This window comes from Mus musculus, chromosome 11, assembly GCF_000001635.26.
Source record: "Mus musculus strain C57BL/6J chromosome 11, GRCm38.p6 C57BL/6J".
Lineage (NCBI taxonomy): Eukaryota > Metazoa > Chordata > Mammalia > Rodentia > Muridae > Mus > Mus musculus.
This window is the reverse complement of record NC_000077.6, coordinates 107,077,116-107,094,687: the sequence shown is the minus strand read 5'-3', so window position 1 is coordinate 107,094,687 and position 17,572 is coordinate 107,077,116. Positions and strand designations below refer to the sequence as shown.

Sequence of the window (17,572 nt, the reverse complement as noted above, 5' to 3'; positions counted from 1 at the left end):
GGCCCTTGTGGCTCTGATTATACTAACACATTAATTTTCTGTTTGCATGCTCATGTAGTGCTTGCTACATGTCAGATCATAATATTAGTAGATAATCCATCATCACCAACAGTTTTGCAAGGTATATTGATATGTTAACCAATAATTCCAATTTTAACCTTTTTAACCTTGAAATTTTACTTGGAGTAAGTTATCATACTAAGAATGTGATTATGACCTTTTGCTTTTCAAAAACTCCAATGGTATTTTTATCATAGCAGCATATATAATCATACATATATGATTCAGATGATTAAAAGTCAGAAAATGAGCATCAACAATCTCAAAGTCATAGTTGGGGGGAATCCTTAAAGGTCCTTTTTGTGAATGTAAAAGGATTTCCGTTTGCAAGCTTTGAGTTTTGTATTGCTGTGTGTTACTGATAGTGGGAGGTGACCGATGTGTTGGAAGCGTTGTTGTGTAGAAAAGGTGTGCAGTGTAGGTCTGCTTCAGCCCTGAAACTCAGGCCATTCAAGCTTTTGAGGGCCTCCGAGTTTGTGATTGGAACAGGGAAGAGTTTTGGCAACCAGCGTTGAGCATTGCTGAAGCCTGCAGAGAAAGCTTAGGTTACTCCATGTGAACCCCAGCTGTCAGCAGGTTGACGTGGAGGACAGTGTGCTCACTGAGGTGTAGGGATCTGGAAGCTCTACTCCAGTGAAGCAGAGCGCAGTTGGCTGCTGTGGTGCTTCGGCCATCTGTAGGAAGTCAAGCCTCACACTGTGAGCTCTGAGTTCATCAGGGGTACATAGGGAGACCCTACCTCAGAACACAGGAGGGAAACTATAGGCTTGGCAGTTAGTATTTGGGGCACTCAGCTGGGGAGACAATAGAAATTAGTCTTGTTGAGATGTGGACTATAGTGAATATTGACTGAATATTAACTTTCTTAAAGTTAGAATTGTTTAGAAGATAGTGAGAGGGTAGTATTTCCCAGGGACTGTTTTCTCAAGGGGCTGAAGAAATGCAGGTCAGTAATTTGTCTTTCAAGCTGACTGAGTTCTAGGTTTTTGGTCAGTTTTATTCTCATTTCACATATTCAGGACTAAAAGTTCTGAAGGTGGAGTACTGTTGCTGAAGTAATGTTTAAAAAAACTTTTATGCTTGTTACTTTTTAAATATAATTTTCATCCTTTTAGATTGATCAATACTTAATGTAAATCTTAGATGTACTGGTGGCTTCAGTTATGCCCTGTTTTAAACCAAACTTGATCGAGTTTGATCACTTAGATGCTTATGTTCAGTCTTTGTATGCTGTTATTTCACATTTATTTATTTATTTATTTATTTATTTATTTAAAGATTTATTTATTATTTTATGTAAGTACACTGTAGCTGTCTTCAGACACACCAGAAGAGGGAGTCAGATCTCGTTACGGATGGTTGTGAGCCACCATGTGGTTGCTGGGATTTGAACTCTGGACCTTCGGAAGAGCAGTCGGGTGCTCTTACCCACTGAGCCATCTCACCAGCCCATATTTATTTTTTATGGGTGGGCATGGTAAACACATGCACATGTGTGCTTATGCCCATGTAACAGCAAATGTGGGCAGAGACCCGAGGGCAACTTGCTGGAGTCTGTTCTCTCCTTCCTGGGGGACTGAACAGGTTGCCAGGCTTGGCAGCAAGCACTTTTCCCTCCTAAGCCATCTTGCCAGCCTGCATTGTGTGTTTTTATCAAGTAGTAGTTATTGTAATACGTTTTAGACTCAGTAGTCTAAATATACATCTCTGACCAAAGTAGCATGCCAGTCCTTGATAACTGCACTCTGGTGGATATCAGTCAGATGTAATAACCGTTCCCGCCTTGAGGGAGGGCGGATGCTCTGCTTCTCTTGTGTTCTTACTTATCCAGCAAGTAACGGTTACTTTTCTGTGCCTAGAGAGGGCGCTGTGTGCTTTGTGATGCCCTGAGCCAATCACTGTTCTCACTGTTGGCACCCGCTCTGGTCAGTGGATGAGCTGGTCATTGGGATATAGGGTGGGAGCATTGCCCCAGCAGATTAAAAATGGCCTCCATGGTATGGAACTTCTCACTTGATTTTCTTTCTTAGACTTACAGAGTATGTTTAGAAACAATATCTACTGAATAAAGCCTTTTGATACAATAACACTGTCAGATTGGGTGGAGAGAATTCTGGGTTGCTTATATTTTCTTAATTAGTTAATGATGGGTGTTTAGGAAACGAATACACAGGGAACCAGCTGGCCCACCTGCCCACCAGAGAGACAGATTGGTGTCTTTTTTTTTTTTTTTAACGATTTATTTATTTTTATGTATATGAATACAGTGTCACTGTCTTCAGACACACCAGAAGAGGGCATCAGATCCTATTACCTATGGTTGTGAGCCACCATGTGGTTGCTGGGAATTGAACTCAGGACCTCTCGAAGAGCAGTCGGTGTTCTTAACCACTGAGCCATCATCTCTCCAGCCCAGATTGGTGTTTTCTGATACCGTCAGGGCACCTTGCCTTATTTGTTCTTTCGTTTTTATAATTTTTAGATTTATTTTCTTTCATATCTATGGATGTATTAGTGCTTTGCTTGCATGTTTATGTGTCATTAGCATTCTTGGTGCCTGAAGAGAACAGCAGATCCCTGGACTGGAGTTACTGTTGGTTGTGGGCCACCATGTAGGTCTGTGACTCAAACTTGAGAGCTCTGCAAAAGGACAAGTGAGTTATGGTTTCTTTGGAAAGTCAGTCTTGACGCTGGGGCAGACGTGTGAAGGAATATTTTCTTGAGGCGGATTCAGGTGAAGGGATGTCTTGCTAAAGCAAGCATGTGAAAGTGCACGTGATGAAGAAGTTTTTGCCAACGACCTGCTTGTATTGGTTCTTCTTGCATTGCGCTGTTGAGCTCCATTTGTCATGACTCCATAGAGAGGAAATACACCAAAAACCTTCTGGTGCTCTGCTGGGGGCTTCTTGCTGTTTCTGTGGACTCGGGACAGTTGGCACAGTGATGTCAGCTGATATCAGACTCTCGTGCTCAGGGCAAGACCGGTGAACGGACAGTGTATGGGATACTTGAATAGCTAGCTAGCTTTGCAACACTTTTGGTCTTGAATCTTCCCTGGTCTCCACTATCTTCACTTGATTGAGAGAGGTGCAGCAAAGCACTTCTGGTGTTCCTGGTCTCTCCTGCTGACTCCTGCTGAGTCTGCTGAGGCCTGTCTGTCTGTTAGCTCAGGTCGGGCCATTGCTGCTGGTTTATGTTGCTGTTGCTGACACTACTGAACTGACTGCTGGTGAATTTGTGAAGTATTTGCAAGTGGATCAAACTGTTGCTGCTGAATTCTGTGAACTGAACTGTTGATTTCCTAACAATGCATATGGGGTTTGCTGCAAAGAACAATTTCTAAACAGGTCTACTGCCTCTATATCTAAATAACCTTTCTTTTTCACCACCTCTAGTGGGTCATGAGCTAGAAGGGAAGTTAAACCATTTAAGAACTGATATTAAAAGTAGGATTTAGCCACGAGTGGTGGTGCATGCCTTTAATCCCAGCACTCCGGAGGAAGAGGCAGGCGGATTTCTGAGTGAGTTCCAGGACAGCCAGGGCTATCTAGAGAAACCCTGTCTAGAAAAAACAAAAACAAACAAACAAACAAGCTAAAAAAGGTAGGATTTGGAAAGATCTAAAGCTATAGGCAGGTTCTTCTAATTTCTGAGCTGCTTTTCCAGCCTCTGATTTTGCTTTAAAAAGAGAGAAAAGGGAAAAAAAAGTAAATCATAATCCCGTGTGTGTGTGTGTGTGTGTGCGCGCGCGCGCGCGTGTGCATGTGTGCGTCCGCGCGCGCGTGTGCATGTTATTATTATTTATTTATTTGTTTATTTATTTTTAAGGCGGGATCCTTCTATGTAGTCCTGCTTGTCCTGAAACTCACTCTCTAGACCAGACTGCCCTCAAGCTCAGAGACCTGCCTGCTTCTGCCTCCTGAGTGCTAGGACTAAAGGCGTGCGCCACCATACCCAGACTTACAATATGTAATTTTTAATGTCTGGTTTTAAAAATTTGTTTTTGTTTTTCCTTGAGATAGGGTCTTACTCATATCTGTTCACCTCTGCTTCCCAAGAGCTAGGATTAAAGGTATGGGTCATCATGTCTAACTGGTATCTGATTTTAAAAATTCTTTAATACTTAATAAAATACCAGTAAGAACAGAAATATCCAGTGTTACATAGAGCATCATCTTTTGCTGTCACCCTCCCCATGTAGATGCAGCATGATTAATTTATCCTTTTTATACACTGATGCTCATCTAGCTATTTATGTACTTTTCTGTGTATCTATGAGTGATTCCAAGTATGTATGTGTACTGTATGTGTGCCTTGTGAAATAAGAAGCTGGAAGACGGTATTAGATTCTCTGGAGCTGAAGTTACAGGCTGTTGTCAGCCATCATGTGAGCGGGGAGAACTAGATCTTGGTCCTCTGCAAAAACAAGCACACTTGTCTGCTGTGTCATCTCTCCAGCTTCCAATGATAGTTTTTCAAACTAGTTTCCAGTGTGGGGCCATCATGAACTATTGTGGTTACTCCTCAATCTTTCACATATGCACGTGTATTTCTAGAGGCATAAACCTAGTCATGGGTCCTTCATATACAGCCTTTACTGAGTAGACACACACACACACACACACACACACACACACACACGGGTCATTTGGTTTCCCTTTATATAAAGTATCTGTCCTTTTCTTTGTATACTTTCTGTTTCTGATTGTTAGGCTGTCTTTACTACAGCAAGAATTCCTGTGTTGTCTTTGAACGTTCCAATCTCATAGTCCTTGATTAAATGCAGCTTGGCTGTGATATTTGTTTTTTATACATTACTGCATTAAATTTCTTAATATTTTGGTTAGGACTTCACACATACTTTCATAAGTGAGATTAGCTTATAATTTCCTTGCAGATATCCTTATCTCTCTCTAGAAATGAGATTATTTTATCTTTATAAAAATAATCTTAGGGTCTGGTGAGATGGCTCAGTGTGTAAAAGCACTTGCTGTTCAAGGCTAAGTTCAAGTCTGGAAACCCATGGTGGGAAGCGGTAGCCAGCTCCCGAGGGCTGTGCTCTACTGCACATGTCTGCTGTGGCAAGTACATGTCTGCACACACACCCTCCCCACACTAATAACACTCCAACTTAAAGAACAACAGTGGTCTTGAGCTGAGATAGCTCAGCCATTGATTCCGAGTTCTTGCCCCAGAATGAAAGTCATGTGTGATGATGGATCATCTTAGTACTGGGAAGACTGGCCAGTCAGTCTAGGCAGTGAGAAACTTGTCTCAGATCATATTGGGGCTGGTGAGATGGCTCAGTGGCTCTTGATGGGCAAGGCTGGCCATGTGAGTTCAGTCTGCAGAAGTCACATAGAATTAAAGGAGAGAACTGACGCCTGACTCCAGCACCTTACTCTGGCCTACACACCCAGCCATTGCATGCTTTTCTGTGGCGTAGTAACTCCGGACATTTCCTATTTCCTCCCCTTGATTTCCTTTGCTTTTTTGTCCCCCGTGGCCCAGCTTCTTAAGACCTTCCATGCTGGCTTTCTCCTTCCATGGCAGCTTTCTCCTGGAAAAAGTTTGCTGTCAGTGCTTCAGTTTTCCTCGCACTGCTGTAGCTGCAGCTTACAATTTGGTTTTGCTGATGTGTTACCTTTATAATTGGTTACTTTTGGGTGATGCTGCGTGTGGGACCCAGGGCCCACGGTCAAGAGGCAGGCACTCTACCACTGAGTCATAGCCCCAGCACCAGTTTGACACTAGTAAATGTCTCATGTGTACTTGATGAGCACACACACACACACACACACACACACACACACACACACACACGTTGTTGGGTACAGCATCAGACAGTCAAGTCAGAATTTTAAATTGGATTGTTCTAATGTAAGTTTCTTCTTCCCCTTCATTGGATGTTTAAAATTATTTGTAACTATTTACTATGAAAGCACCTTTCTCTCTTTTTTGTCTGCCTGCTCCGTGTTACCAGCGATTGAGCACAGCAACTTGTCATGCTAGGCAAGTGCTTACTACAGAGCTACCCTCAGCCCGTCTTAATTTTTTTCAGTCAGTTTTTACTAAGTACTTTCAAATTTTTATATTTTCTTTTGAATTATTATTTTTAAATGTGTATTATATTTCCAAGCTATATTACCTTTCTTTTAGTTATTTTTTTTTCTATATTAGAAAAGTTTTTTTTCGAGGGTGTGTGTGTGACCAGAAAAAGGCATCAGATCTCTTGAAGCCAGAGTTGGAGGCAGTTGTAAGCCACCTGATGTGGGTGCTGGGAACTGAACTCGGGTCCTCTGGGAGAGCAATGAGTGCTCTAAACCTCTATGTTTGCAGCGTCAGTAGTAGAAAAATTCTAACTTGCCATTCATTCATTCATTCATTCATTCACTCACTGTGAGGTAAGTTGTGCCGTGGCATGTTAGTAGAGGTCAGAGGACAACTTAGAGGACTTCAGAGGACTTGAGAGTTTGTTTTCTCCCCTTTGGTTCTTGGATGGAACTCACACAGTCAGGCTTGACAGACAGACAGTGCCTTTACCAGCCGAGCCATCTTCCCAGGCCTTAATATGAACATTTAAAATCTAAATGTTCCAACAGCAAGCACTAGCACTTTGAGGGAATTTGATAAAAGGAAGAATGACAGTGTTATCCCCCAAAAATGAAGAATCCAAATATTAAAGTGGACAGATATTAGGTGCAGTCAGCGATCCAGAATATTTCATGTGGCTCAGATGAAAGAAGGTTGGGCTGAAAGATGGTGGTGGTGGGGTTATTTTGAAAGACAGCATTAATTTTATTTACTATATGCCTGGAATTGGCAAGCACGTGTAGCAGGTAGCGCTGATGTCATTTCTATAAGGCCCCTTTCTGTTAGGTTTGGTTGGTTGCTTGCACCTAAGTTAATGTCATACTCGACAGTCTTCCTGTCCTAGGAATTACAGGTGTAAGCCACAGCGCGTTCTCTCTGTAGGGCTGTATGTAGTTTGCATTTCTCTCGGCTTGAGTTAAGTGGTCATCTTTCCATGTGTTTAAAGGCAGTCTTCATTCCTTTTGTGGTTACTCCTGAATCCTCCTGTATTCTACATGCGATGGTAACCATCATGCTGGCTGCAGTCGAGATCTAAGTCACATTCCATGGGCATCATTTGCTCGCTCTTCGCCAGGCAGTGGTCCTCCTTACTTAGTGCTAGGAAGACGAGAGGAATGCAGGCAGGGACTTTCTGAACTCCGTGGCTTTTGGTTTTTCCCAATACTAATTTCTGTTACTGGTAAGGGGTAGACTGCTGGTGATGTTGTAACATCACCCAGAAAAGGTGACCACACTTAGGTAGAGGACCTGAGAGTGCAGAATTCTCTCCAAATCTGTTTCTAGCAGAGAGATTTGAACACTTTAGAAATATGAGACCATAAGCTCTGGGTATTTTTCTCAACAAGTCCACATCTTCCATAGCGGATGGGCTCACTCTGTTGTGTGCAGTTGTTGCGTTGGTTGCTTTTTCTTCAGCTCTAGAATATTGAAAGATTGTCTGCCTTGTGCTCGATGTAAATAAAGAGCCTGTGAGTTGATGGACCGAGAGACTAATGGTGTATTTCACTCTCCCGCCATGGTCGGCTTTACTTTCTAACACTGCATCAGGATGAAGTCCTACAGCCATGAAATGCTTTTCTGACATTTAGATGTTGATGTGATTTTCAGTGTAAAAATCAGGTATTTTATTTTTCTAGAAGACTCTAACAGGACATGTGACAGCAGTAACACTAGTGCTACCACTGCCTCCAGCCAGCCTAACCTGGAGACCTGCAGCAGCAGCGAGCTCACTTCTTCCCAGAGTGACTCTGCTAAGGCAGCGGATGACCCTGAGATTGGAGAAAGAGACTCCCATACACCTGTCTCTGTTCACGAAGAGATAGGTAAGAGCGCTCTCATCCATTCAAGGAGATTTTTTTTTTCTTTTTTCTTCAAACATTTTCAATTTTTTAAACAAATTCAGTTCAGTAGGTTGACTGTTTTGTTTTTGTTTTTGTTTTTTTTTAACATGCGCTCACTGCTTTTGTTTCGCATAAATGAAATCCTATAAGAGGAGAGAAATAGACCCCCTTTTACTCTCCTGAAGCATAGCCACCATCAGTATTTTCTATTTCTATTACATTCATATGTGTATGTTTACAGTTTTGTTTCATTTTGTTTTTGGCTTTTTTGTTTGTTTGTTTTGAATATATAACTGGGATCATTCTGCATGTGTTGTTCTCCATCTTGTTTTGTTTTTCTGTTTTTCCACTTGGTGACACACGTAGGGACGTTTCCGGTTAGAGATACACATTTTTGTAGCTGCTGCATAGTATTTGGCTGTTACCATCGTGGTTCTTCCCACCAGCCCCACACCTTGTGTTCTGCAAGTATTCTAGCAGGGTAGGAGCCAGCGACTGAAGGGACCACCTGGTCCAGTGGTAGGTGCCTTTTGCAGAGAGCCCCGCTAATCTCCAGTCTTGTCTGCCCCCTGTCCACACATCTACGTTTAACACTGTTTATCTTTTTTGCCACTGATAAGAAGTGATTTCATGGGAAACTGTGCATATCCTTACTCGTGAATGTGGTTGCTTCTTTTTATCTGTTTAATAGCCTGTGTTTTGATGATTCTTGTTTCTGCTCACTGTTTCCTGTAGGAATTTGGATATTTAGGACTGCCTTATGGATTATAGTCATTACTATCTGCTTTACATAAGTACTTATATATAATTTTCTTGTGTTCAATTCTCTATGTCTGAAATGTTTACATTTTTATGTTGTTAAATTTATTCATCTTTTTCTGCAGGGTTTCTCTGTATGTTACATTGTGTCTTATTAAGGAAGATAATCTCACAAATATACATATACTTGCACTAATTTCTCATAACAAGTCTGTAGTACTGTTTTAAGTTTATCTTGAGTATAATTTGATATATGACATAAGGTTGGTTTGTTTTCTATTTCTCCTATTGCAAGTCACCAGACCATCTTAAAATAGTGTAAATGTAGAGGAAATTTAATTAGCTTGTATAACTGAGAAGTCCAAGCACACTTGTGGTGTAAGTGGACCTAGTGGTATAACAACTGTTTCTGTCTTACTGTAACCCCTGTCCCTTCTGTTCCCCCCCCCCCCCCCTTTGAACTGACTTATTGTGTGATAATTGCGTTCTCTCCTAATACAGACAGGCCTTTCCCAAGTCAGGTAAGACGGCACCAGCAATTTGTTCTCATGTCTTTCCAAGGTCTGTGGCCCAAAGGCAAAGGCCCTCCTTCTGCACCATATCAAAAGTCTTTGAGGAAGGAATTTGAGTGACTTATCTTGGATCATATTGTCCCACACCTGTGGCCAGGGCAGGCAAGGTATTATTGATGGCTCCAGCAAAACTCTATGATTGAAATGGGTGGGGTAGGAATGCTTTTGCAAAGAGCAAGGGCTACTTTGAAGGTAGGACCCAGCAGTAGCTGTGGTTCCGTCCTTTGATAGTTCAGCATAGCATGGTCACTCCTGTCTGTTCCCAACATCCAGCTCACAGTACCTCTGCCTAATATGGTGCATAGACCTCACTCTCACCTGAGGACTTCCAAAACCCTTGGTCCACAATTACATCTGATAACTGTAATTATATCTCGGTCCCAAGCTCAGATCTCTGTGTGCTATGCATTATGTTTGACAGGATATGGCTTAGCTTATAACCTAAGGGAAGTTGTGAGTTGAGCTGTTTTTTAATGTACTGCCCTAATAGTGGATGGTCAACCTTGGTAGACTTGAGATGATAACAATGGGTGAGAAGTGAGAAGCTTGTGAGAACGGTTCTTCTAGGGCCATTATGTTTTGGCAAGCTAGCACTGCTGCTATACATAGTATGGACTATTGGGAATTGCTATTGGGTGAACGATTGACCATACATACCAGTTTGGCAGATTCAGAGAGTTACCCACCTTTACTCCCCATGTCAGTATGACCTCTCCTAGATTTGTAGAAATTCCAGCTAGTACCTAATGCTTCAGTAGTAACTGACCTCAGGCTCCATAGACATGAACCCTTCTACTTCCTGACTTTGTTTGGTGGGTCAGTAGCCTCTGCCCTTTGCCTATGCTTGCCAGAGAGGCTGCAGTAGAACAGGTATCTGCTTTGCCACCAAGCTGACTGCAGAGATTGGCTTCTTAATGGCAGAAATGTGGCCCATGTGTAATGTGTGTGTTATGAGAGGGCCTCTCCTCTCTCTGTGTCTTCAACTCTGACCCTTAAACTAGCAAATTCAGGTGGTTAACTTAGAGCAGAATTGAGCTGTGGCTGTACACTGAGGGCTTTGTTCAGAAAGCCCTTGCTATTCTTTCTGTTTTCAGGACGTCCAGCCTAAAGCCAGACAGCATTCATAAAGTTGATTATAGGATGGGATATTATAAATGGTCCCAAGAGTTCAGCTCCAGCACACACAGAGTCCACGAGAAGATAACGTACCCAGGATTACTGGCTGTCCGGCCTGGCATGGCAAGATACTCACCCTCTGTTCTAGCTTGATCTAATCAGTGGCATATTGTGTGGACAAAGATTTAAAAATACTTTCTGGATTAGTTAGGGCTTATTGCTGTTAACCATGCTTAGAATATAAATGAAGTTTTATTAGTGGAGTTGACAGGAGAATCAAGACTGTTTACAGCCTTCCGTGCATTGTCAGGTTCAGGAGGCTAAGCAAGGTTATCGGCCTCTTCCTGGGAATTTACTCTTCTGCTTCAGGGTGTTGTGGATTATTGTTTCCTGCAAGCCACAGTTTTTCTGTCATCGAGGTGTAAGTTAGAGCCTCTACCTTACACCCTCACTAACAGGGAAAGCAGAATCCTACACGGGCTCAGCCAGAGCCAGAGCACTTACCCAGCTTGCGAGCTCTCCATTCAGTTCTACGAGAGAAAGGGAAAGGGAGGGGAGCCAAGAGGAGAAGCCAGTTTAAAAACGGAAACATGGAATAGGGTGATGCCTGACTGGGAGAGTGGCCTCATGGGATGGGGGTTGCTCTGTCCAGTTCTGTCTGGGTGCTGTAGTTGCTTCCACAGGCAGGACACATGGTCCTATTATACAGTTAAAGTGGATAGACTAACCTCTCCAGAGGGTAGGGTGGGGAGGGGACACATTGAGCCTACTAATGGTAAACAACCCCCCATTTGCATCTGTCTTTACTTGCCTAAAGTACCACCATCTATATAATGTGGTAAATTCCCATCCTTAGATTTACCAATGCTATACTGTTTATTTTCTTTTTTTAAGCTTTAAATTAAAAAATCAGGTCTTGTTCAATTTTCTGGCCAATGGAAAATATACTGTAATGAGTAGCTGGGGTATGTGTGTTCATTATCTGACATGAACTCTGTGCATATAGAAAGCAGAAATTGCTTCTGGACATTTACATCTTTCTCCATCAAAAGCAGATGTTGAGAGATTCTCATGTTAAGAGGATAATTGTTGTAATGAGTTATCCATATATAATTGTGCAACTTCTGTAGAGAAAAATTCAGTTGTCACTTATGTTTAAGATTTAAGACTATTCCTACTTAAGTTCAGTGGGTAATCTTTCTAAAATTAACTCTCTTTTGAACATACAAATCAAGGCAACATCTTTGCATTTAGATTGTTATGTTTGTTATTTGCAAGTTTCTGGGGGTCCCTCTTTTACAGTAGATGTGTTTCAAAACAGTTACCACTTTTCGGTAAAATAATGAACAAGTCATGGATTTTTTTGCTTTTGGTGTTTGCTCTGGAGGAAACCAAGGACTGATAACGTTTGCTTGGCCTGTGGAAGGACATTGTCTGCCTGCTTGTCGGACTTTAATATAGACAGCATGAGTGTTGGATAAGTGAGGCGTTCGTAGTTACTTCCTTCCTGTCCACATCACTTCGTGGCCTTTTCATTTAATAACAGGTGATTTCAGACTGGAGAAGTCCAATGGAGAAGTTTCCGAGTCCCCTGGAGCTGGGAAAGGAACATCTGGGTCCACTCGTATCATCACCAGACTGAGGAACCCGGAGAGCAAACTCAGTCAGCTCAAGAGTCAGCAGGTGGCAGCTGCAGCCCATGAAGCAAATAAATTGTTTAAGGAGGGGAAAGAGGTGTGTTCTATTTAAGACAAAATTCTGTGCACTGTGAATGGTTACAATTGTGCATTGGAGAGACAGTTGCCCTTCCAATGGGCACCTCCCAACGCCAGCTCCAAGAGACCTGAAGCCTGTGGCCTTCAGGGGCACCCGCACTCATGTGTCAGTTCCCACGGGCATACACATGTGGACTACACCCTTGAGTCTTTAAAGTAGGTATAGGAAATGTATAGATCTAGTTTTGAATTGTATTTTCTTTCTTGTAGTGAGTACCAAGAGCAACATTGTTAGGCTTGTTTTATGGTAAATACACTTATACACCCAAATTTAGTCTATTTATTAGAAATTCAGTGAGCAGAAGACATTACAGAGTCAGCTTTATTGCATATATTTCTCCTTTGTTAGTTTTTTGTTTTGTTTTTTTAAGCTACTGTTTTACTGTGTTGCCCTGGCCACCCACCTTGTTTTTGTTTGCTTAACTTATATTTTATTAGTGTGTGGTGTGCACACAAGTGCCCAGATTTGTGAAGGGAATCCAGACAACTTTGTGGAGTTAGTTCTTTCTTTCCACCTTGTGGTATCTAGAGATTAGAGTTGGTCACCAGACTTGTCAAGTGCCTGTACCCACTGAGCTGTTCCACAGGTCCTTTGTGTTCCCCACCCTAGAGACAGCTTGGCTTTGAAGCTCTGACTAGACTTGAGTTCATGGTCCTCCCCCTCAGCCTTTTGAGTGTTAGGACGACAGGCATGAACACCAGCCCAGCTCCAACCTCACTTGAAATGTAGCTTATTTTTTCTTTCTTTTTTAACAACCCATACCCCCCAAATTTAGCAATTAAACTTCAGTCTCTTAGTCATAGATGTCACCTGTTTGGAATGTTTACAATTATTGAAAGACAGTTGGCCAGACAAAATTTGCATCTTTGACACAAACAATGACTTACTTTCCTCTTTAGGTGCTGGTGGTTAACTCCCAAGGAGAGGTTTCACGGCTGAGCACCAAAAAGGAGGTGGTCATGAAAGGGAACATCAACAACTATTTTAAGCTGGGACAAGAAGGGAAGTATCGAGTCTACCACAATCAATACTCGACCAATTCATTTGCTCTGAATAAACACCAGCACAGAGAAGACCATGATAAGAGGAGGCATCTTGCACATAAATTCTGTCTCACTCCAGCTGGGGAGTTCAAATGGAACGGGTCTGTTCACGGGTCCAAAGTCCTTACCATCTCAACCCTGAGACTCACCATCACACAGCTAGAGAGCAACATTCCTTCATCCTTCCTTCACCCCAATTGGGCTTCACACAGGTAAAGGACGCTGACGTTAATTTATTGCATTAAGAATGCTAACTCCCTGTAAATTGATCCTTATAGTGTGTCCCTTAAAGCGTTAATACCAGTGAGTTCAGTGAAGTCTCAGTGGGCAGGAAGCTGAAGATGTGTGTGGGTCAGAAGTACCAATGCAGCACTCACATCTGGGTAGCTTCAGGTGTCAGAACTTTATCCCTAGAGTCAAGTGGAGACCAGAGTTAAAGAATGTTCTACAACATTCTTTAGGAATGTATAGGTTGAGGAGTTGAGAGACTGAGTGATACCTGGTGCTGCTCCTGGTGTATAAAATCTCCTTAAGAGCACCCGAGTGACGTGATTTCTTCCTTCTGCAATGCAGGGCTAATTGGATCAAGGCCGTTCAGATGTGTAGTAAACCCAGAGAGTTTGCGTTGGCTCTCGCAATTCTGGAGTGTGCAGTTAAGCCAGTTGTGATGCTGCCAATATGGCGGGAGTCTCTAGGACATACCCGGTGAGTAAATCCTGAGCCTTGGGAATGGTGGGTAGTGGAGACTTCTGAAATGCTAGATAATTCATAATCATGGAAAAACCCGAGAGTTCATGGTAAAGACTGTCTTTTCCTGTCTACAATAATTCATAGGGTACAGAACTGTAGTGAAGATGAGACCAAATATGGTTTTGTTGTTTTAAATTTGTGTGTGTGTGTGTGTGTGTGTACTTGTGTGTGCCATGTGTGTGAATAGATGGTTTATTCTTTTTTTTTTTTTCCCCAAGACAGGGTTTCTCTTTGTTAGTTGGTTTATTCTTGACGGGTGTCTTTGCCCCTTGAGCCATCTTGCAAACGATATTACAAGTGATAGGCCCTCTTTTTTGAGATAGGCCCTAAGCCTTAGAGGAAGTGAAGTGATGCAGATGTTCCATTTGTGACTGAGGAGTCCACAGACACTTGCTTTCTGTATGTGATCAGCTGTGAATGTCTGAATTGACCACCCTTATGTATGACACAAAAATAGTTCCTTGATGGTGTCTGAGAGCTCACCCTTCACCTACACACAGGCACTCACATTCCAAACACACACAAATGTGCACACAGACAAATAGATAAAGTAGTTGTCAAAGTCTTGGGTCTAGTGGGTAGAGGCTCCAGCTGCCAAGCCTGAGGGTCTAAGCTTGGTGAGATCGAATCTCAGAAAGTAACAAGCCAGGCATGGTGGCACATACTTTCAATCCCAGTGCTTAGGACATGGAGACAAGGTGTCCGGCCATCATAGGATACATGAGATCATGTCTCAGGAAATAACCAACAATAAAACAGTGTTTGAGAGAAATGGCTCGATGGTTAAGAGCACTGGTTGCTCTACAGAAGACCTGAGTTCATTTCCAGCACTCACGTGCTAACTGTCTGTCTGTAACTTCAGTCCCAGAGGATCTGATGTCTTTTTCTGGCCTCCATGGGCCCCTATAAATATGAGGTATACATAAACTCATGCAGTCTCTCACATCTACACATTAAAAGAGTAATTATTTAAAGAATAGGTATTAAATTGAGGTACACATACCTTTAACTTCATCTTTATGTAATAGAGGTTGGACAATTAAGTTTGAGGCCGGCCTGAGCTACATATACATAAACCTTGTCTCAACAAATATAAAAACATGTTTGCAGTTGTCAAAATACCTCCTGGTCTGAGGAAGCCGAACAGTGCTCCCTGCGAGTGCTTAAACTGGCAGTGCTCCCTGCGAGTGCTTAAACTGGGCCATGGAAGCCCAGCTGTGCAACCCCGAGCGCGTCATTACAAAAGAGGACATGTTTCAGGGAATGAATAAACCCACGTGCTAATAGAAGAGAGGCAAAGGGTGAATTAATTTATATTTTTGTTCTGATACATTCCTTTTAAGTGGATATAAAACCCAGGTGCCATAGAGAAGGAAATTGGACAGACATATTTTAAAATTCTGAGTGGAGAACCATTATTGTAATCAAACTCGAAAGAGAGATGGCAAGCTGAGGGGAAACATTTGCACCACAATGGAAGCTTTCCTCAATTGGCAAAGACCTTGTATAAGTGAAAGAACCAATAGTCCAGTACTAGTGAGAGAAAGGACCCAGACAGGCGCTGTGCAGGAAATGGATGTGAACGGCTGGCAGATAGACGGTGGTGGCTTCTTTCCTTAGGGACAGTATTGGTCCCTCCTAGTTTGGCTAGGAATTTGGAAGTGTGATACTTACCTTCAAAGAAGCTATGAAGCAGTAGGATGGATTTGTGGTTGGTGGCTCCTCTGCACCCCATGAAAGCTGTCCCAAGTCTGTATTTTCTGGCTAAAATCCATTGTCTTGAGTTGCTTGTGTGGCATCGGTTCTGTTTATAGTAGGCCTTTATGGACTGTGAGTGTTGGGTTAGGGTTGGCGCTTTAATCTCTTAGGGAATGATCATCTGCTTGTTCTGTCTGTTGAGCATCTTGGGCATAGAGTTGTAACTAAGTAATCTCTGGTTTTCCTCCTAATTTTCAGTTTTCATATCTTTTTTGTTTATTTTCCAAAATTAAATGGGATTCTTTTTTTTTTAAATCTGTGTATTCTCAGGTTACATAGGATGACATCAATTGAAAGGGAAGAAAAAGAGAAAGTTAAAAAAAAGGAGAAAAAACAAGAGGAGGAGGAGACAATGCAGCAGGCCACATGGGTAAAATACACATTTCCAGTGAAGCACCAGGTAACTGTCCCCGTGGTCGGCACGGTGCACGTGGGGTTCCGAATGCGGCTGATCTGCTTTGCTTTGTCATGATCTTAATTAATGAGGCAGTGTGAACACATGTAAGCATGGTTTTCTCAGAATTTGAGACCAATTTGTTGAAATTAGTAATAGAGATAAAAACATTGTTAAATTTAATAGAAGTGTAAGTTCTTTCACAAATCTTTAGATTGCTACTGAAAATATAGTTGTTTGGTAAATTTAATTTGCATGAACCTTTTATTATAATTTTTTAAAATTATTAATTTTATGTATATGAGTATATCGTAGTTGTCTTCAGACACATCAGAAGAGGGCATCAGATCCCTTTACAGATGGTTGTGGTTGCTGAGAATTGAACTCAGGACCTCTGGAAGAGCAGCCAGTGCTCTTAACCCCTGAGCCATCTCTCCAGCCATCTTTTATTATAATTTTATTTATGTGAAAATGTATGTGTATGTGAAGGGAAGGAGAACACACACACACACACACACACACACACACACACACACAGGTCACAGCATAATTCATAGGACTTGGTTCTCCCGCTCCTACCATGTGGGTCCATAAGGGTCGGGCATGTTGTGCCTGTCTTCCCTTCCCACTGCGTCTGGCCCAGTGTGCCTGATCCTTCGCTTGTGTTTGACAGGCGCTTCTCACACTCCGTGCATTTCCTTAACCGTTACATTTCCATATTTGCCAGGTTTGGAAACAGAAAGGTGAGGAGTACCGAGTGACAGGGTACGGCGGCTGGAGCTGGATTAGCAAGACGCACGTTTACAGATTTCTTCCCAAGTTACCAGGAAACACGAATGTAAACTACAGAAAGCCCTTGGATGGAGGTTAGCAAGCAGCTGTTTTAGTATATACAGTTAATACGAAATCTTTAATGTTTCCAGTTTTTATGGTCTTGAGGATTTTTGTTTGTTTTTCTTTTTTCAAAACAGTTTCTCTGTGTAGCTCTGGCTGTCATAAACTTGCTCTGTTGCACAGGCTGGCCTCAAACTCACAGAGATCCACCTGCCTCTGCCTCCCCAGTGCTGGCATTAGAGGTGTGTGCCATCATTATCCTGTGAAATATTTGTTTGTTTGTTTGTTTGTTTGCTTATTTATTTTTAATAAGACCACGTCTTCAGATTTCATAGTATACTGACCGTATTTTAAATGAATATGTCCTCAGGAACATTTAATAGTGTGTGGGAAGTACTGTTTTGATTTACTAGGTAGATGTTCTCATTTTTTAAAATTTACGATTATTTATATTTTATGTATATGAGCATTTTGCCTTCATGTATATAAGTGTACCATGTGTTCATCCCTGGTGCCCGCAGAGACCAGAAAAGGGACATTGAGTCTCCTGGCCTTGGAGTTAGAAAGGACTTTAAA

General features: G+C 42.1%; 1 protein-coding gene across 22 annotated transcripts in view; it reads left to right on the top strand.

Moving 5' to 3' along the window:
- The window catches only part of Bptf (bromodomain PHD finger transcription factor), a 99,067-nt gene that overhangs the window by 37,460 nt on the left and 44,035 nt on the right, over nt 1-17,572 (top strand). For 16 of the 22 annotated variants that reach the window (XM_006532686.3, XM_030245733.1, XM_006532685.1 and 13 more), the window contains 6 exons: nt 7,791-7,976; nt 11,988-12,175; nt 13,117-13,472; nt 13,834-13,965; nt 16,039-16,168; nt 16,890-17,028. In XM_006532686.3, the coding sequence (XP_006532749.1) occupies nt 7,791-7,976; nt 11,988-12,175; nt 13,117-13,472; nt 13,834-13,965; nt 16,039-16,168; nt 16,890-17,028 (1,131 nt within the window). The remainder of the gene's footprint in view (nt 1-7,790; nt 7,977-11,987; nt 12,176-13,116; nt 13,473-13,833; nt 13,966-16,038; nt 16,169-16,889; nt 17,029-17,572) is intronic. The other 6 variants (NM_001359590.2, NM_176850.3, XM_006532687.2 and 3 more) reach the window with 2 other exon arrangements.